The sequence below is a fragment of the Pseudoliparis swirei genome, chromosome 19, assembly GCF_029220125.1.
Source record: "Pseudoliparis swirei isolate HS2019 ecotype Mariana Trench chromosome 19, NWPU_hadal_v1, whole genome shotgun sequence".
In the NCBI taxonomy this organism is placed as follows: Eukaryota; Metazoa; Chordata; class Actinopteri; order Perciformes; family Liparidae; genus Pseudoliparis; species Pseudoliparis swirei.
The window spans coordinates 11,855,345-11,876,608 of record NC_079406.1 but is presented as its reverse complement, the minus strand read 5'-3'; the positions used below and the strand labels follow the sequence as shown (position 1 = coordinate 11,876,608).

Sequence of the window (21,264 nt, the reverse complement as noted above, 5' to 3'; positions counted from 1 at the left end):
TTCCTTTTGAAAATGTAAGCATGGGATGTTTTCTATTAAATGTTATCCTGCATTTCTCTACATTTTGATGGATTTTTTTCTTTCATATGCGGACATTTTTGTTTCAGGCATTCCTTGGATTGGCCTTTCTCTGATGTTAAATGCCTGTTTAGTCAGTATGAATTCCAGTCAGGTAACTGTTTGCAGAAGTGTTGATTTCTTTAACTGCAAGTAATTATAACTGCATTGACGGAAATTAGTGTGCAGCTTTCCCATTCTCCTTTTTGGATGTCAGTCTTTTATTCAAACAAAATGGAGATTAACAAATTCAAACTGCCTGACAAAAGAAGAATTCCCCGACAGCAGTGCAGTATGCATAATGCACAGTGTATATTTCTACTATTACTACCCCCCTGAAAAAACAGTGTGCAGAATGTATCTTCTGCCACTGCGCAACACATTACTGATTAATTGTCAGCCCCTGCAGCAAACTTTTTTGTTCGGTAGCGCCGTTACAGTGATGGACAAAAGTCAAACAATTTTCTGAGAGCCATAGTAGTCAGCTCGTACAGCACTGCATGCAACACTTATCACAACCACAATTACTTGCTTGCTCTATGACTAACAGCATCATGTTAAAATTTAAATTAAATATGATAGGTTTTATTAGGACATACATTTTTCAAGTACAACTCAACAATGATATTATTGGACAATTTAAATAAAAACAAGAATAATATTAACAATTTAAGTTTATAACTTAGTGCGACTTTTGATCCGAATGACAATACGCAACATCCTTTCAACATCAATTCATCGCAAAGTCAATCCGCATTTGTACAAATTAACAAATGGTATTTATAAAACATCTATATGTGAGCTGTTGATCACAACAGAAATGTGGTTAAGTTATCTTTTAAAATGACGTTTGGCTCTCCCCTTATTTTCTGACACTCTACCACCTTCAATACTTCCTGAAAATGCAAATACTTGTGAGACCATCTGTATTTAAGTGCTCATTATAACCCAGTTAAGGGGACAACAAGATTAAGGTAAAGGCACAATTAAAGCTTACGAACAGTAATGTTCACCCGACATGATTATCAGTTTTTGATGATCAGGATTGTTGTTGGAAGGGTTTGTTGCAGCCTGCAGACAATATATTATTGTTGTCTCAAATTAAGAGACGGAAAACATTAGGGTCACTGTTGTTTATTGTTTTGCTGTTGTTTGGCTGTGTGTAAGTGAGACACATTTCTATGATCAGAATCAGAACAGAGACAGAAGTTAGACTAAACTCTATACGTGCCACAGTAATTCACAAGATTGACATGTAATCCACATTAATAGGGTTATTTCTACCCTCATTTGACTAACAAGCCTGAATGTTTACATGACATTTAAGATAATTGTAGTATCACCGTAATCTGGTTCAAATTATAAAAGAAGGAAGCAAAGGAGTAGGCCGTTACCTACTACCCTACATTTTAACATATAGCTAACCTAACAAAAATATGATTATTATAACATTTAATCTGAAGGGCTAATGACAAAAGAACGTTGCTGTGAAGAAAAATGTGAGACTTCTCTTTGAATTTCTTCACCCTGGCTGTTTTCTCGTTGTTGTAAAGGCTCATCAACAACTGTGCTATTCTGTTGGAGAAACTATTTGGGATATGAGAGTCTGTCTGTGCTGTTACTGGGGGAGAGTCTCTGAATGCTGCCCTGGGCATTGAGCAGAACAAGACACAGAGTGAGCTGAAGCAAGCAGCTCTGGAGAAACAGCAACACTCTGTTATTCAGCCCTTGGCCTGTGCTCCAGAACATTGTGTGTACATCTGTAATCTTACCTACCCTCTGGGCTCACAGAGACACCCCCCTCCTCTCTCACCACCATGTTTTCGCTGCCTCTCATTCGCTCTCAGCCCTCATGTCTATACACTTTCTCTCCTTCTCACTCAGTTGCTCTCATCATCGCGTCATTCCTTTTTTCCTCTTACACAAAGATATAGTCAAGCAAATACACCTACGCGCTTTCTCACATTGACACCCATACACAAACACACCAAGGGCCTTGAAGATACACCCATGTGTGAAGATCACACTGTCTTAATGTGTCAGAGCCACTACAGCCTGCTCAATCCTGCGATTAATTAAAATGCAACAATGACGTAAAGAAAACAGTTAATCTTTCCATTTCGGGGTCATCCGCGGCTTCGTCTTTTCAGCTCACTGCTATGTGAGACTCGCCCTGAGACTTCATGTATATGCATATGTAAGTGTGTGTGTGTGTGTGTGTGTGTGTGTGTGTGTATGTCTTGAAAAAGCAACGTTTTTTTTTACTGCAATAGAGCTGGAGCTAAGGAGTGTTTAAATATACATGAAGCAGAGGACTACGTGAATGTGATCCTGTCCTGGATGGTGAGCAGTTATGAGCTGTGTCATGTGTTGGTGCTTTTGACTGCTCTGTGCGGGGCTTTCATCAGCCTCTGTCACTGAGACATTCCCATCTCCCTCTCTGCTTCCAGCTCCACTTCACACTCTGTAACAAAGCAGTCAGGCTCCGTCTCCATTGCCCCGGCTGTTCTGCACCACTACATGTAAAAGTCTAAAAGCCTGCTGTTGTTGTGTCAGTGAACATGTGCAGCTCTTTGATGTGCATCAACGGTATATGTATTTTCCCTTAGAGACATTAACCAGTACATTGTAAGGATTCTTTTAAGGCACATTTATTTCTCACATGTTTTAATCCTTGGTCTTTTCTCTGACACTTGCGCTGTACACGGCGATCACCTTGTTGCAACAAGGATTTATTCCATGTGATATATTGTAATTGTCTGCTAGTTAATATGTTTCCGTCAGCGATTTGATGTGGCTTTCATGCTCCGAGTTGACGTCAAGATCATGCCTGCACAAATCTTTATTATTTTCATTGCATTATGCACGAACCAAGTGCTAACTATTGTGCTGGTTTATGTTTTATATGCATTATAAAATGCATCCTTTGCGCTCCCACTAAAGTTCAAAACAGTAATGTATTTTTCCTCTTGCGTCTTTTCTCAGACAGCAGTAGCTTTTCCAATTGAATTTGAATGCCATGCTTTTAGCGCCAGGGTTGTTTGATTATCCACAGAGAGGGAGCTGTGCTGGATTCCATTCCTTTCATCATGCTTTAACCAGTGTGAGCTAGCTCCCGTGTCATATTTTATGAGAGGTGATTTCAGTGCCTCTCCTTTATGCAGAATATTTGGACTGCCTTTCCCTATCTACAAGAGGTGGATATTGGATATGACAAGAGAGCTAACCCTGCTACCTTCGGTCTTGCCAGGATGTCGTCCTGACTGCTTCACTAGGCTGGATATTCTGGGCCTTATGCTAATGCAAATTACTTTTTGTGAAAGGGAAGATGCCGGATGCATCTACAGGAGTTTTCAGAATGTGACTCAGTGACAGGAATATTAAACTGGGCTTAAAACCTCATTGTCCCTTTACACTCCCATGTGAATGAGAGTGGATTCGATTTGTATGCTGCCACTTAGCCATATATGGTCTTTAGATGCAGCAATACTCACAGTTAATACACACATCAGATGACACGGATCCATGGGCAAAGTATTCACTTAAATATATAGATTACAGGTTGGTGCAGAGCCTTTTTTATCGGAACATGCACTGCCATTTACAGGATATTCTTCCCTTTCACTGTGATAAGTGTTCATGTTTTATTTGCCCACTGTCCCGAATGTGTGCCCGTAGAGCATGGTGGGCTTTCTCCTATAGCCTCTGGTAAGCTGCACACCTCTGTCATGTCCGCACAGGAGGCATTGATAGCGGTATGTAATTGTGGTGAATAAAAATAATGATAATGAGTTAATGGCAGTATTTCTGGTACTGGTCTAGCTCTGCTATAGTTCCTGCATGTATAAAGCTTGTTTCTGTATTAATGCCAGAGTTGGAACTATAAAGTCACTATGATAATCATGTGTTTTCCTTTCAATCTCCCACCATCCTCTTTTACTAACTAAGTAGGGGGCTTTGCATGATTGCCTCGATGAGTGTTTCCCCTCAACGCTGCATTGCTTTTGTCCACTCGTCCCTCCTTCATCTGTGTAATTGTATGCATGACGTTTCAACTGTAAATCCCAGCTGTTGGCAAGTTGTCTGCTCCTGCAGTGCATGGTATTCTGGTCAGCCATTGGCTGAGGGCTATTGGTTTTTCTTAAGCTGGCAAACATCATGAAAGATAACACAAAGAGGAGCTAGGTACTTTTTATTTCCTCCTTCGACAGTCGAATAGATTGGAGAAAAAAGCAGGCTGTATGTGTCTCTCTCTCCTTTCTCCCCGCTGAAACAGATAGAGTGGCTGTGTGGAATAAAGGAGATGCTTCTCTCTATATCACACTCCATCAGCATTATTTACCAGACCTGCCAGTTGCTTTGTACAGCACCTTTCCCTGCCAAGTAGGCGACTGGCATACGACCAGGGGCTAGTGACGACAGCCTACAGTGGAAAGCAAGGAGAGCTGAGTGGACGAGCCAAGTCCATTCATTCCCCGAGGCCACTGAGTGAAGCACAAACCTCTATTTGCTTTGATGAGAACATAGCACTTTATGGATTTATTTCATCATACGCTATGCTAGAAAATGATCATAAACCTAACCTATCTTTTTGAATAAGAGTAGAAATGCCACGGAGTGTACAGGGTTGAACTCTGATATGGGTATTCACAGCCATTAGAAAACTATTTGTTAACCCTGAGATGAAGTTAAAAGGCTTTGGATAACCGCGAGGCTTTGAGCGTACTACGTGTATGTAGCCTACTGAACTGGAGGTGAATCACACGTGTCAGAGAGGCTGCAATAAATGCGTAGTTCATTTGTCATCCCCTTCCACACCCCCATAAATCCCCCTCACAGAACCTATGGAAACATCAGTACTCTGGGCTTGGAAACAGAAAAGTGATTTTTTTTCCCACTGTGTGTCACAGATGGTGGGAAAGCCTTTGTAATGCTAATATAATATCACACTGTGTCGTCCTAGCTCTGCAGTTCGCTCTGTGTGCCAAGCAGCCTGGCTGGGGAGTGATTTACCAGTAAGGAGAGAAAAAGACCTCCCTCGATTTACACTGAAAGGCTGCGTTGTTGGCGGGTCCTGCCGCTCGGCCTGCTGCGACCGGGCACGCCTTTACTTTATTGATTCCGTTGTCTGTCCAGTGCTATGTACTGTTAATTAAGCCTGTCTCCGAGTGTTTGTCACATTGTGTGTGCTTATTAAAAAGTATATTACGAAGAGAGGCTTGGTGTTAAAAACAGCAGGAAGAATATAGTAGTTCAGAATATTGTAACAGAAATACACAAATGTTCTAACAGAAAATATGGTTCCTGTGTCCTATAAAAAGCAGATGTAAAAAGTGCCTTACTCTCTAAAATGATGCCTCTTACTACCAATGTTATGCCACTCCAAACAAACAGGCCAATGGCAGGCCACTTCCTCTAGTATTAACCAATGACTTTGAGCCTCCAACCATGGTAGCGAGTCAGCTGCTGGAGAGGAGGAGACGGGCATTGATGTCTTTCTCTCGCTGCGCCACATCACATTGTTGCCTCTTCGATTTCCAGCTCTCTTCCCTGGTATTTGAATCACAAGGGGGAGCGTTTTATATCCTTGCTGGGAGAAGAAGGGTGATCTTGTCTATCTGAAAGAGCATGCTGGATTAAGGGGGTTATTTCCCCAGAGGGGGGGATATGAGAGTGAGTGTCACTCAGACAGCACTCACTCTCACACTGCCTCTGCATGTTGCCACAGAGCCCCGGCTTTGTCTCCCCCACCCTCTTCTTCTTCCTCATGTAATCCTTAGCTTTTTGTTTTCTCTTTCTCTCCCCTTCCTCTGTCTCGTACACATCTTCTTCCTCATCGCTGCTACCATCTCGTCTTTCCCTGCTGTTTCAGTGCAGCCCTACGGGAAATGGAGAATTGCGTGGATTGGAGGATGGTTGTTATTCCAATCACACCTCCGATGCAGCAAGGTTCCAGTAAAGTCCAGAATAATTGGCAGGTTCCAGCAGCTACAGACTGGCATTCTATTCTAGTATGAGTGTGTGTCTGTCTCTGTGTGTGTGTGTGGCTGCTGTGATGAGAAAGTGCTGCTGTAGGTGCAGCATTCGGAGGTCATTTAATTAATTACTAGCTCTTGTGTTATGTGCATGTTCTCACATTCTGTTTGTCAGCCTGTGTAGTGATAGTGACAAAAGAGCTTGCCACTGACAAAAAAAACAGAAATATAAACCCAAGGACAAATGACCTGATGTATAAAATAAAAAAACCCCAACATGTTCACAGTTTAGTTAAACCAGCCAATAACATATTGGGTGGTTACGATTTAGCTGCAGTTTCCTGTCTGTTAGTAATCTCCCTCAATATGTAGCCCACCTCTGCGTCACAACTCACCAATATTGCTTATGTCTGTGCTATGAATCTGATTATATTTCTCCGACAGTTGAGTAATAGTGCAAGTGAAACAGATGTTTGGTAACACACACACACACCTAATTAAGATGGGGTCATCCTCGTCAGAGTTCAGAGGTTGCATGTGCTCATCCTCTGCCTTCCAAGAGTCACTGACTGATAGGATTCCAGAGTTGACCACTGAAACACATAAATGGTGCCAAGCAGGGCAGCTAATAATGCACTAGGGGAATCAGACTGTGGACAAGCGTCAGGGAAAATAAACTAGTGCTATCTGCTGGCAAACACATTGACCCGCAGACCTAATGGAACACGTCTGCCATAGGTGCATTGCTCTATTGATTAGTCATTGATAGCAGTTGTAGCCAACACTGATATTGAGTGTGATTTTGCTTTCTTCTATCATCTCCGCTGTAGGAGCAGGTCTTTTCTTGTCGAGGTTGAATTAAAATAAGTACAGCGTGGTATTGTGTTGCGACATGTGCTGGGCTTTTTTCTTTTCTTTCTCAGCTGTGATTGGCTATGGAGGCCAGCACCATAGCGACCATCATCACTTCTTCTTCTGATGCCCTTTCCCTGTGATCCAGTCTCACCTTTATGGGCTTCTCATTATGAAGGACTTCATATTTAGTTCTTACATGAACAGATGACATGGTATGCACACAATAGACACACAATATCAAACACAAACACACACAGATAAGTACAAACAAAAATACAGTTAGACACACACTCACATACACACACACACACACACACACACACACACGTCATTCTCACTTTTTAAAAGAAGAAAGGCAGTGGCCCTGAAAATTGCATAAATGTCAATTATTGTGGAGCTTATTATGCGAGTGGTAGAACAAAGTGGTGGTAATATAAAATATTGATTACTTCAACCCATAATGTGTCTGACAGCCATTGTTGTAGCAGAAACAGACATTGACAGAGTGCCTTTACAGGCATGTAAACCTGCAGGACATTAAGTCGCTGTATTAGCACTGATCACTGCAGTGTAATGGCCCCCGACCCCCCCTGCCTGATTTAGATTCAGAAAATCAAATGAAGCGTAGCTCTAATAAATGCACCTGTTAGAAAATGATAATTGCATCTCTGATGGCTGACCTTTTTTCTCTGTTGCAATAAAGATGAGTTGATGCTTGCAAGTGTGTGTGTCTGTGTGTCAGTTAGGAGTTCAAAGGTCTTGTCCTGATTGGTAGTTTTGACTCTGTGTTTTGGGGGGCTGAATGCATCTTCTGTGTATCAGCAGTTACTCATACATCAGCATGTTTTTAACTGTTTTGAGTGGGAACACTAACTGTGAATGTAAATAGTGTGTATGGGAATGTGTGTGTGTGTGTGTGTGACCTTGTATGCAGAGCCTCATTAAATATGCAATCATTTCATAAGACTGACCCTTCAAGAGTAGTGGGTGGACCAAACATAGATTTGCTTAAATGAGCAAATTAATCTGTAATATGAATGTTTATGGTGTGTAAACCTGTGTGTGGGTGTGTGTGTGTGTTTTGTAGTGCATATTCATGTTTAAACCTCACTGCAGTCCAAATATCTGTGATCAAATCATTTAGCTTTACATGCCTCACCCATTCTTCCTCTGTGTTCTTGTGCGGGGGCGGGGCTTGTTACATTAACCTCAGGCTAGTCAAGATGTTTTTGTTGTCGTCATCACATTAACTGGGTACTGGCGTGCATGTACCATCCGAAGATTGCTGTACATGGGAGCAGGACATATCCATACGATGGCATTGCTTCTGTCTCATTAGCATCAGTGCTGAAGCACTGAGCTGCTTCTTGTGCCCCCATGGGACAGATGATGAGGCTTGACGAAGTGACCTTTAGCATCCTAATCAACTTTTAACACCTTGCCTACTACCTACCGTATTGCCATTCTCCTCTCTGCCATTCACCAGAGGGGCCCCATCCTCATTTAGACTTCATCACTTTATTTTGTTTTCAGCAGGAGCCTTGTTTTGACTTATCATCTGTCCGAACGAAGCAGTATTGTACACACATGCAGCAGCAGTCTATGGTGGCATGCAGTGATGTGTTGTAATCGGTTGTTTTTTCTTCACTCTTGACCTTCCCTCTGCTTTTGTTGTTCTCTTGTCCTAATCGCTGACTATCCTCCACTCCTTGCTGCTGAAGGGCTCAGGTTGTGCAAAATATAAACAGTCCAGGAATCAGCATATACATCTAATATAAAAGGTTTTCAAAGTATCATGTAAAGCATGTGTTTGTTTTATTTATTTGGTCAAATATTATCTCTGTGTAAGTACAACTTTTATCTTAACTAATTTAACAATACATGTATTCACAATCTCCTTCCGCTGTGTATATATTTCCATGATAATATATACTTAATAAGAGATGAGTAATATGCAAACGCCAAGGTGGAACATCTTTATTTTTTCACTTCACTGCATTGATTAAATATATAAGTGTGCTGTTTTAAAATAACTTCAATTATTTGAAATTATTTTTCTCTTTAAAGCACACTGTGTCTCAATTTGATGAACCAGTAATTGCTTCCCTCCATTAAATTACAATGGCTGACACTAATGGCGAACATACCTGAAATACAAAATAATAATAATAATAATAATAATAATACAGTCTACGGCAATAGTTGTGAAACCAAAGTAATAAACAGCTTGCAATGGAATGGAATACAATACAATTCAACAACAACATGATAATGTTACTGTATTTTGTCCAGGGTGTTACAGTGGAATACAATACAATCCACTGACTGCCTCAAAACAAATTAATCAGTATGTCTCTGGCAAAGGGAATATTTAAATGTCTTCGGATCAGTTTTGCATGGAATCATATTTTACAGGTAGCCTATCCATGTTTTTGTGTCAACCCCTTGACGAGATTCGACCTTCATGGCTAAAGAAACTTGTGAAGAAACAATAAGTACCTAATTATTGGTCATACTGTATGTTGCAGCAAAGCACTATGTCCTTAAAAGGTGCTATCTGTATGGGAAACTGTGAGCTACAGGCAGTTAGCTACATGCGAGCTAACAAGCTAATGTCCAGTTGGAAACTGCTCACAGCTGAAAGGGTGCTTGTGTTTTATTTATCTATTCATTCATCTAGTACATAAATTAATAATCTAAATAATGTATTAAAAATAGGCTATTATTTAAAAACTGGAGATGCACCGATACTTACATCGCACATCGGTCCGACATTGACTTACATAGCGGGTTCACGTATCAGAGAACATGGGGTGATCAGTATTTAGTACATAACAATTCAATACGTTTATAGATATGTATTTATTTGTTACATTGTGTTTTACAAAGTTAGGAAGGCGGTTTTCAAGTGAAGCCTGATGTTGTTTTACTTATAAAATAAGTATCCCCGTTTTTTTCTACTAAAAAGCCAAAGCCCTGGTATTGGTATGGAGATTGAAAAACCCTGACCAAATGTACAGACATTCAGTCTACTCACGGTCTAAAGAAGCCTCATACACAGTGAATGCTGGTACAGTGTGGAGCTCTTAGTTTCACACTGACGATAGACTCCATAATGCTGAAGGTTCATTGTTGACCTTGGAAATAACATTATGATAAAATAATAAAAAATCTTAACACAAGGTCCAACTTTCTTGTTTCCACATCTCGCGACCTTCTTTCGTGAATGGAACTGCTCAGTTGTCATGGAGATGGTGTGGTTGTTATCAGTTCTGGTTGATTTATAATTTTAAAGAAAATTGTGCTTAGAGTTCAGCAGTCTGGAGTATATTTGTTGACGTGAGCTTCAGAATTGTATGCATACCATTTTGTATGTGTACAGCCTTTTCTTTACGAGAAATATCTCCATAGAAACCCAGTTTGTAAATACTGTCTATAAATATTTCAATACTTGTACCAGTGGGCAATAGGCCCAATCACCATTGTGGTGTGTTGTATAGTGACTTAACAGACATTTATTGAAAGAAAAGAAAACAGTAACCCAAAACCTGAGTAAGTAAAGTATTTCCATTAAATTGAGCAAATTTCAGCGAGCGTAAACTGAAGGATAAATTAATCCAGAGCTTGGATTAAAGCTTGCCAGAAGTAACATATGTATCCAAGCAGAAGCATGAGCTCATTAGGAAGAAAATATGAATTGACTGTATAGTCTCCAGAGAAAAAGCTGGATTCTGACATACAAGCAGGGCCCTGCACCTTTATTGTGAAGCAGACTGAGGCTTCAGGGTAACAGTGGTTACAGTTGTCCAGATCTGGCTCTGGTTTTGCTGTGCTGATAAAGATCCAGCTCTATAATCCCGATTCACAGTCAATCTCTACCTATCAGATGCTTCTTGCGCTCTTCAGCAGCCTGTTATTGACGATGATCATCTCAAGCGGATATCACCACGGCCATGTCAGGGATTTCAGGGGAGCATGTTTGATCAAAAAGACGCATTGTGGCAGAAGCACACGTAGAAGGCACCACTAAATTAAGATATACAGACACAACTGTTTTATTTTTGGGGGAAGTTAGTCTTGTAATGCAGCACAATATTATTGTTTCGTCACTATTATTTCTATTATTGAGTCATACATTTACAAAATCCAATTTTATTTCTAATTATTGATTATAATCCAATTTTGTTCTAATTATTGATTATAAATCATTATAAAATGTATCAATATGTTTACTTTAAATTAACATTTTATAGAATGACTTGCATGGGAAAAGTGTCACTTGCAGTGATTAACCAACAAATAATTATGAACCTACTATTATGCTTTATATCACCTCACAACTTTACTTTGGTTCGCTCGTACAGCAGAAAAGCATGAATAGACCTGATCACCTCCAAACAAAATAGAGAAAAAAGAAGAGTGAATAATGGATCAAAACATGACTCGGAATGAATGCTGATTCACTGTGTCAGCTGGATGTGTATATTAGCAATTGTTTGCTAACTTGTGAACCATATAAAGTCAGTTATTTGCGTACAGCTTTTTGCACTGTCTGATTAATTTGTCAACATCTGTCTAATTATTTAATATAATTCCGATGTGTGCTTTAGTGTGATATACATTATTTCAACACTAAAAAAAGTTGTATTATTGTGCTCTTGATTTCGGCCAACCGGGTCTAATTCCAAACACTGACAACTCACTTGTTATTGCGGGCACAGAACATGAAAGTGTATTGGCGGCCAGTCAGCTGTTGCCTGTGCGTTACATTCAAGTGCAACATTGAATAAATGGGAGGTGATGCAAAGTGTTTGATCTGTCGGTCATTGACAGCGTTGCGTCTCCGAGGTTGCCTGTGTGCCAGTGCCCTTAGAAGAGGAGAGCTCTGACATATCTGCGGTGAGGAGCTGTTGACCTGTTGTATGTAAGAGAGAAGAGGGAAAGGAAGAGAGCCAGAGAGCTACTGCTTCTCCTGCAATACCGTAGGAACATATTGAGAGACATACTGAGACATACACTGCACAGACAGTGGCAGGACGACAAGTAAACTTATCATTAAACAAGAAAATGGCAAAGATTGAGGCGGCATGATGGATTGGATTAGTGAATAGCATCGTTGCCAGATATCAGGGCAACAGAGGCTTGTCTGTGTGGAAGTTTGCATGTTCTCCCCCAATCCAAGCACTTCTCTTGATTTTAGATGCACAGTGTCTGGGTGTTGGAGACAGTTTGACCTCTTGACAATAGTAGGACAGGTTAAATTAATTCCTAATGGGATGAAGGAGGATATTTATTTTTCTTCTTTCTTTTAAGGTGAATATAGTTTGTGTTGTTTTGTTTGTTTTTGTTTTCTACATCATGTGACTGTGTGCCTGGAAAAGTGCCGGTTCCCTCTGTTGGATGTATTTGTTGTGGTTGCGGTCACCTATCATTAACCCTGCTTGTGTATATTATTTAATGCCAGGACAATCCCCAAAGAAGGGCGTCTTGCCCGAAACGTCCATCTGGCAGTATTTAAAGTCAAATTGAAGTGATGTCCTAATATTAACATTTTTATCAGCTACATTAAAAATCCAGCACCCTAGTTAATAATGTCTAATCATGAATTGAGTGTGTTGTGTCTTCATTTTTTATGAATTCATATACCCACCTAGGCAGGTAAAGCATGTACTGGACATGAAAGAGTCTTGACTTCTGTTGAAAGGTGCTCAGAACCTTTCCGTTGTTCCGAGTGAAGGTTTTCTTCCCAATATTAGAAACTTTGGCCTTCAAATTGACAGACAAGTTCAAAACAGCTAATTCTATGATTCAGTATTTTTGTGTAGCTGCTGTGCCTTTATTGTATTTGTGTTTCTCTGTACTATACCCCGTATTGCTGCAAGCTAACTAGCTCGTGGCCTGTGAGACAGGCTTCTCAGTTTGTCTGCAGCCAGATGGAGAAGCCCGCTATAAAACTGTATACCTGTGCTGAAAAGAGGAGTCGCCATTTCAGCGCTGTCTGTTTGGATCAGTGTTTCCTGTGGCGCCATGCCCTCTTTGAGAGCTCCTCTGTTGGGGATCTATTCCTTGACCCCGAACTCTTTCCTCTGTTGACACAATGGGCTCTTTGTACCTACGAATACTACTGCTGTGGGACCTTGCTTCGTATGTTTGGCAATTATACACGATCCCACTCCAGCAATGCCTCTTGTTGCTGCTTCACTGGAGAGAAACGCAATCGAATCAAGGAGAAAAGCAGTGAAACGGGGATCTGGGAAGAGGCTTGCAGGAGTTAGATTGTGCTACTGATAAGTTCCATATAGAGCGAGTAAACATGTTCTTATCTTGTTATACAGCTAGCACATTAACACATGGTGTGTAGAGGAGGTGGAGGAGGGCTAAAAAGGATGAATCAAATCCTAATCATTCTGTTTGACTTTTCCCACTCTCTGCTCTTTGTCTCTATTTCTGTTTGTCAAAGAACCTCGACGCTCAAGCAATGAACAATGGCGGGGTCAGAAGTGCTAGCCATTTTCCGACACCTGCTGAATGCTCCAGAAATGAGTGCTCAGTGATTACGTGTCCTAATGTGTGGTGTTTAAAGAGCGGTATCCAGCTGCAGAGTTAAATGATGGTGCCCTCTGTGAAGTATTAATGATGTGGATGGATGAATCAGGTCTGCACAAACCTGTTGACGGCAGCGCAGCGCTCTCTTAAAGCTGCATCCAGACATCAGGCTTAACCGCTTGGCAAATTGGACATGCTTGTTGGCTGTAGCTTCAATTTATGTGCACTCTCTATTGCAGTTAGTCCATCTTCATTATTAAAATGGCCTCTTGTCAGGTCTTGACAGAGTGGTGGAGATGGTAAAGGGAGGGATGGGGGGCTGGGTGGCGGCGGGGCGGGGGGGGGGGGGGGGGAGTGTTGTGAAATGCTCTGTCTTACTCTCTCACTCTTCATGTGATTGCATGTGCAGCTTCTTCCAGTGGATGCTGATGCTGTGGATCCTCAGCCTTGGGGCTTTATTTAACACACATGCAAATGGACATAAGCACACACACACATGCAGAGATCCCACGACACATCCACAATCAGCTGTAGGCACTGAGCTCTGGCAGGACCTCTGTAATCTTACCAGCATCCCAGCTGTGTGTTGTGTCACTGTCACTCTGCTCAGTGGCTGCAGACTATTTCTAATAGGGTGCTGCTGTGACTTCACTTTTTTGAGTCTGTGGATTGTTGCATTGATAAATCGGGGCTTAGCTCATCTGAGTCAGCCTGTTCAGGAGGGGATATCCAATTCCAATGTATGCTTTGTTGAAGGGAATGTATCTGTTGCCAGATGTATAATTTCAATTTCTCAGTATGCTAAATTTATACAATATAACCTAACAAACATATCTTAGATCTGCAAATGCCATGTATACTAAATCCGAGTCTTTAGGAGTAATAGAGCCTCTCTATTAAGAGAAGAACGGGTTCTAGCTGGGTCTATCTACGGGGTTCTTGTATCTGTTGCACATATGAGTAGCTGTGATGGTTCATGAGGTAATTACCCACTGAGCCGGTGTGTATCTATGCAACTGTAAGCTGAAGCAGGGGTTCCCTTCAGGTAGCTCTCCCCACTCAGGTCAGTGAACAGCTAATGACATTTAGAAGCAATAGGATAAAAGAGATGGTAGTTGTTTGTAGTCAGCCGCATACTACCTTTGTCTTATTGTCTACCGTCTGTCTTCATCTCCCAGCTACAGTTTTCACACCACAAGGAGATCATGTTATTAGATCCCCTCCCCTGGATCATTTGTCATCCTGCAGCACCACTCCCCCAGAGAAGGAAAAAAAAGAAAACAACATAAACAGGCAGGAGCACACAACATCAAATGTTCATCATTTACTAGCCCAGAGTCTGTTGTATCATCATTATTCGTTGAGGAATCACACAAGGTTAATAGGCTTTTTCTTCTCTGTGCCACCCACCCAATGTTTAGGAGGCAGAGAAACTTCCCCATCTTCTCGCTCTACCTACTTAACGTATTATTGTTTTACATTGTACCCACTGCACTGCATCCTGCTACATATGCGCTCACTCATCCCCACCCCCACTTTCACCACCATCACTTGCTACAGCAAAAAGTATTGCCACTGTCACATATTTTTTATTTGTCTTATCTGAGCCGGGGTTTCTTTGTGATGCCGAAGCACACAGAAGGGAGGGAGTCAGCTAATTACAATAAATAAATATGCTCAGAGCTGCCAATATACGATTTGCATAGGTTAACGACTCTGCTATAAATGTTAAATGATGCTTCAAATAGGATAGTTTGGCATACAGTTGCCATAGTAATCTTAGCTTTGACTCTCTGTGTACCTTCTTGGTTGGTAAAGTTTAAATTAATCGTATACGAATCTGCGATAAAGAGAAGAAATGAGGGTCTACTTTTGTTGGAATGAAATGTAATGTAATGCTGTTAATGTTATTCTGCATTAGACACATGGCAGTCACCCTTTAACGATCCCCTTCGCACTCACTTCTCTTTCTGTTTCTCTCTGTCTTCTCTGTTTCTCTTTGGCTTTCTCTTTCAACAGGTGGGACAGTCAAAATGATGCATAGGAGGTGAAGCGTTGAGCCGTATTGATGGATGTGTTAACAGACAGCAGTCTCACATTGATCGTGAAGACTTCAGAACCAGATAATGCAAATGTACTGGAGAACACAGGTGAAAACTTTTGTCTTCCATTTGTAGCTTGTTAACATAATATCTAATTTCTTTTCAATTAGAAAATGTGCATATGAATGTTAATTTTGCCTTTCTTTATTTGATAATTTGCTTTGAACATTAAGAGATACTTGGTTGGGGATTAATAAAGTATATATCTATCTATCTAAGAGAAGCATTTTTGATATTTCTGAGAATAATCAAGTATTTTTGGGAATAAATGAAAGCTTAATGCCAACAGTTTCACAACTATGAAAGAGACAATCAGTGTTCCCACAAACCATTGAACCAGCTTTCTTGAATTAGCTTTGCTTACTCAGTTGTAAGCTCTTTGACAAGATGGGGGTCTGATGACAAGATGGGGGTGCACGTCCTGCATTTTAAGCTATTGATTAACCTCTCTCTTGATGCTTCCCCAACTCAGAAATATGACATCTACCTTTTCTCATAAAAAAGGTGCAAATGGGTAAAAAAGGGTGACATTATTATTTAGTTCACACTTTTAAGGCGCTATACAAATAAAATGTATTATTATTATATATTGGTAATGCACCACACGCCAAGACGAATTCCTTGTATGTCCAACATACTTGGCAATAAATGGTTCTGAGTGTAGCTCTTTCCGTGTCCTGAAATATAAGCTGATGCGATGTTCATTTTCTAAGACTCATTCAGGCACTACAGCCCCCGAAAGTTTACCTCTACCAAGCAGCACTGATCGTTAGAAGAGGTTTATCTCAGTGTTTCAGCTCTGGTCAGACTCAATGGTGGACTGACCGGCCCCCACTGTGAAAATCACACAGATTATAACCAGCACTAGTCTATTCCTTCAGAGGGAAAAGAGGATGGAGAAGTAGAGTAGAAAAAGAGCGGTAGAAAAAAGAGTGAAAGCAGCTCCATTGAGCAGGAATAGGGCAACTCTCAGTGGAGGATAGCCGTGATTCATGCTGCAGTTACTCACGACTTATTATGAACATCCTGTTCTGGCTGGATTGATTTCCCTCCACCATTCACAAAATATTGTCATATAGTGAAGATGGAGCCATAGGTAGCAAGCAGCTTCTGTGGCTGGCCTACCAGCTCGGCTGAGTGAACGCCCCGGGTGGTTGAGCTGCAGAACGGCTAGTTCGGCATTTTACGAATGTAAAAGCCTCCATATAGCAGAGATAAGGAGACGGGGAGTTGGACTAGAAGGAGATAGCGAGCAAAAAAAGGAAGAAGGAAGGGGAGAGAAAAGGGGGGATTGGAGTGAGGAATGATTTCAAAAAAGCCATTTAAAGGAAGAAAAGGACATGTCAGCGGTTTTAATTTGCATCGTACTTCATATTTTGATATTTTAGCTTTTGTATTCCTTTGGCCACATGCGATGAAGGTCTGAGTTTGATTGTCATATATTGTTGTATTTCATGTTTTTGTCCCATTTATTCAGTGACGGAAACTTGATTGTAAGTGAAGAAAGACAAAGTGTGGCTGTGTGTGCATTTGTGGCATCTGATATACTAATAGATGAGGCACAGACGCCAACTTTCAAACCTTGTCCATGATGACCATGTCCATCGGCATGGGCCTGTCTCCCCGCAGTCGCCTGGCACAGAGCAGCCTGGGCTTACCTCAGGTGGATGAAGCCTTGAATATCATGGCTAAAAAGATAGGCGAGACTCTGAGTGCTAACTGGTCCAGTCTGGTCTAGTTTGGCGGTGGTCGGGCTGTCTAGCGTGGCTGGGCTTGGCTAAGCTTGGCTGGGCTTGGCAGGGCTGGGGATCAGAAGATCAGCACCTCCTGCCAGTAGCTAGGGTCCTTCCATATGCTCAGTGGTGAATGTCCATGCCAGCTTGTGTGAGCTGTGTCACATCCAGCCTCAGTTTTTATTTATTTACTTCAAGGAATATTTCTACTTCTACTGATAAAACAATTACAAAACTGCAACTTTGTTGGGATTATCTCAAGGTCTGAAGCTTGTTTTTATTAGTATATGAGCTGCTCTCTCTTCAAAGCTAGATATTGAATTCCTGCAGCAGTCAGTGTTTTGGATATTTATCTTGCTTACATTTGCCAGCTCAGATACAATAGTAACATTTAGCTGTACCGTACCATTGAATATGAGGCTTCCGATCCCCTTTTGACCTCTAATGTCAAACTTGATTTGTCATCTACAGTTATCGCTTTGTGTGTGTGTGTGTGTGTGTGTGTGTGTGTGTGTGTGTGTGTGTGTGCGTGCATGTGTCTTTGTGTATCTTGTGTACCTGCCTGCCTGACTGATCTGTGGCACATTCTGAACAGCTGAAGAGCTAATGGTCCAGCTGGAGACAGATGGCCTCTCGATAACACTATACCCCCAAGCCAATACTCACACTCTATCACTCTCCCTCTCTCTCTCACACACACAGACACACGCACACACACGTATGCATGCATGCATGTACACACACACACACACACACACACACACACACACACACGCGCATGCATCCAAACATGCACACTCTCTCACATACACATCAGACAATCACATGCACACACACAGATAGATTGTTAAACCATTATAAACCATGAGGAAACACATTTTTCAAAGTGAGTTTAATGTTTCACAGAGATTTTGAACAATCAGGTGGCAGCAGAGGTTTCATGCGAGCATGGAGGGGATAAGGGAAGGGAATTGCTACCCTTTTTTTGTAATTTCCCTCTTTCTGTGGCTTTACTGCTTTGGGGGGCTAATTAAAGAGATAAGACAAATATAAAGAAATCATTACTTATCTATGAGCTGGCAAATTACTTGGTAGATTTGAAGCACTGGCGCTGCTTACTTTTAATTCAAATACAGCTGAATGAATTGTGGCTACACAATGGACAGCAATATAATTGCTCCTACGGACCTCTCCTTACAACAAGTGCCATACAATGGAATGTGGTTCAAAATGTAACAGTGAAAAGTGAGTAGTAGTTAAAGTTAGAAAGGATATCTGTAATTGACAGAGAATTTGTGTCAGTAACATGATTTTTGTTTTGAGGTCATTTTTGAACTGATGGCAAACACCTTATTGTGATGCTTTATTTTTTATTTTTTCTTCATTAAAGACGTCAGTTATATGCTAACAGTTGTATGCTTTTAGGAGGCGTTCTGGTTGCTCCAAAGAGTTTGCAGGCCGCAGACCCAGAGACCTTCTCTCATTAACTTTTTTAATTAAAATTAATTATAAAAACTATAATTATATCCATATTCAAAGACTAACTCACTGCTAATATAGCCATGGTGAATACTGTTTGTAAAGAGAGTCTTTCCCTTAACCCTCCTGTTATGTTGCGGGTCAAATTGACCCGTTTCAAAGTTTGAAAATCTAGGAAAAATACTTCTGTATAAAACTTCTTCTGCTTACCTTATTTGGTGTAATCAACGTAACAAAAAATACAAGAAAAATATCATGTATTTGCAACACACCCTTGCAGGTTTATATAACAATATATATATATCAATTTGACCCGGCTGTGAAAGTGAAGGCTAAAAGTCATCAGAAGAGTCACGTTTAGACTATTTCTTTCTTTGTAAATGTAGGACAGTCTTTCTTACTCCCTCCCACCAAGTTTCAACACACACACACACACACACACACACACACACACACACACACACACACACACACACACACACACACACACACACACACTAACACACGCACGCACAGACACCAACACACACACACAAACACACATATCAGCACACACACACCCCGTTCACAATCCCATATATAAAGTTGTACACATTTCAAACTTCAAACAAAAGAATCAGGTGGTTGTTATGGGAACCATCTCTATCCTGCTGTGTGCCCATCACCCAACACGAGAAGCACACTTTACAGAACAAACAATGTTTATCATCTTCTAACTTTCCCCCTAAATACACCTTTATTGGACATGGGACACTAATGTGAGGGTTTCTTTCATGTCTCAACTAATAAATATGTAGTATAGTACTTCTAATATACTGTCTGTCTGACTGGGAGAGACACACACCCTGTTTCATCCCAATCTCAGACCCACACACACATTCTCTTTCTAACGACCCCACCTGTGTGAGAAATACAGAAACTATTTTGACGGGAACCTTTATTTTTCCCTGCGGGAGAACTCCACCCACACGTATCAGGGGAGGGGCCAAACATACAAAATGGTTGCTGAGAAGTCCTACAGCATTACACTCTGCAGATACATACGACTGCACCAAGAGGATGACTGTGTGCTGGCCTTTGGTAATCTTTTATCATATAATTTATGCATCTTAACACTAAAAATAAACATAACTAACGTTTACTTTCAATACAAATCCTGTATGACTTATTTGGCTTGATTTTTAGTGGGCGGGTCATTATGACCCTGAACAGCACAGGTGTCTCATCTCTATTTATCTACATCACCCCATGAAAAAAAAAAACTTACAAAATGCAAATAAAATGTAGGAGAAAATACATGTTATGGTAGACTAATGCAATTTAGATTTAGATTTTTTCAATGTACCTAAAAAAATTGTTTGAACATGTATTTTTCATTAAAACCAGTGAGCGCTCGTGATTGAACTCTGATCTATGGAGGGGTAAATAACTCAATTCCACTAAAAACTGATTTAATTGTTAGTAATGTTGTTGGTGATGATGTACAAACTATAGTTTTTAGAATCTTTGGGTTTCTGACCACTTTTGGATGATTCAATATTAACCGGGTCAAATTGACCCGGGAACATCACGGCTGTATGTAAGAAACAAACATAACAGGAGGGTTAAGCATTTATCACTACTTCAATAATAAGACGAATCCATTCTAAAATGTGGGACATTGCTAGTTAACCTCTGTGAACATGTTAATTGCTGTGGTATGGTTTTCAATTGAATGTTTTCTGGCATGGTTTAAAAAAATATGTTTGAGGGAGCAGCTTGGGATTGTAGACGGAGGCAGGTGAAGACGATATTGGTTATAAAGTCTCCAACATATGGGCCTGTCGTGTCCCATGTGTACGTACCTGCCTCCGCTGCTGTCATTTAATTATGCAGAGCAAACAAAGCTATCTGCCTGCTGCTACAAGCCCGCTTCTCTGCATTTTGATCGTTTCTCATCAGACGGATGTCTTCAACTGATTAAGACATTGTCACAATCGACGTGTAGAAAATCACCAAAACCTACTTTTAATTTATTCATTCCTACTATTGTTGCTACCTTTCTGTGTAATTGTGCAGTAAGTTAAGTTGGATCTGCGTCTATACAGTTGGATTGCTAGTAGGAGGGGGAGGCAATGCTAGATGACTGTTCTAATTTGATCTAATTTACTACTCTTGGGTTGGTAAAGGAAGACCATTGTACAATTGTTGTCTACTATTTCCATAAAGTAAGTGATTTCTGAGCTAACATCATTTTGGGGTAACTTTTTCAACCCTCTGTCTATGAATGAAAGCCTAATTTAACACAAAATTAAAACCATTTAGTAACTATTATCTCATAATTGTGGAAGTTGTTCTGTTTATTACTATCATCCAATTTCAGTTCAAGTTTCAAGTTTCAAGTTTTTATTGTCACATCCCCTTTTATACAAGTATAATCGGTTTGTGAAATTCTTATGTGCAAAACACCCGACAGCAGTAGCAGACTAAAAAAAGAATAAGAATGAGAATAAACTATACAATATCGACAAAAAAAAG

General features: G+C 40.6%; 1 protein-coding gene across 1 annotated transcript in view; it reads left to right on the top strand.

The window, feature by feature from the left end:
• Positions 1-21,264, top strand: part of nexmifb (neurite extension and migration factor b) — a 64,896-nt gene that overhangs the window by 34,380 nt on the left and 9,252 nt on the right. The window contains exon 2 of the mRNA XM_056439952.1: positions 15,453-15,583. Within this exon, the coding sequence (XP_056295927.1) occupies positions 15,502-15,583 (82 nt within the window). The 5' untranslated portion in view covers positions 15,453-15,501. The remainder of the gene's footprint in view (positions 1-15,452; positions 15,584-21,264) is intronic.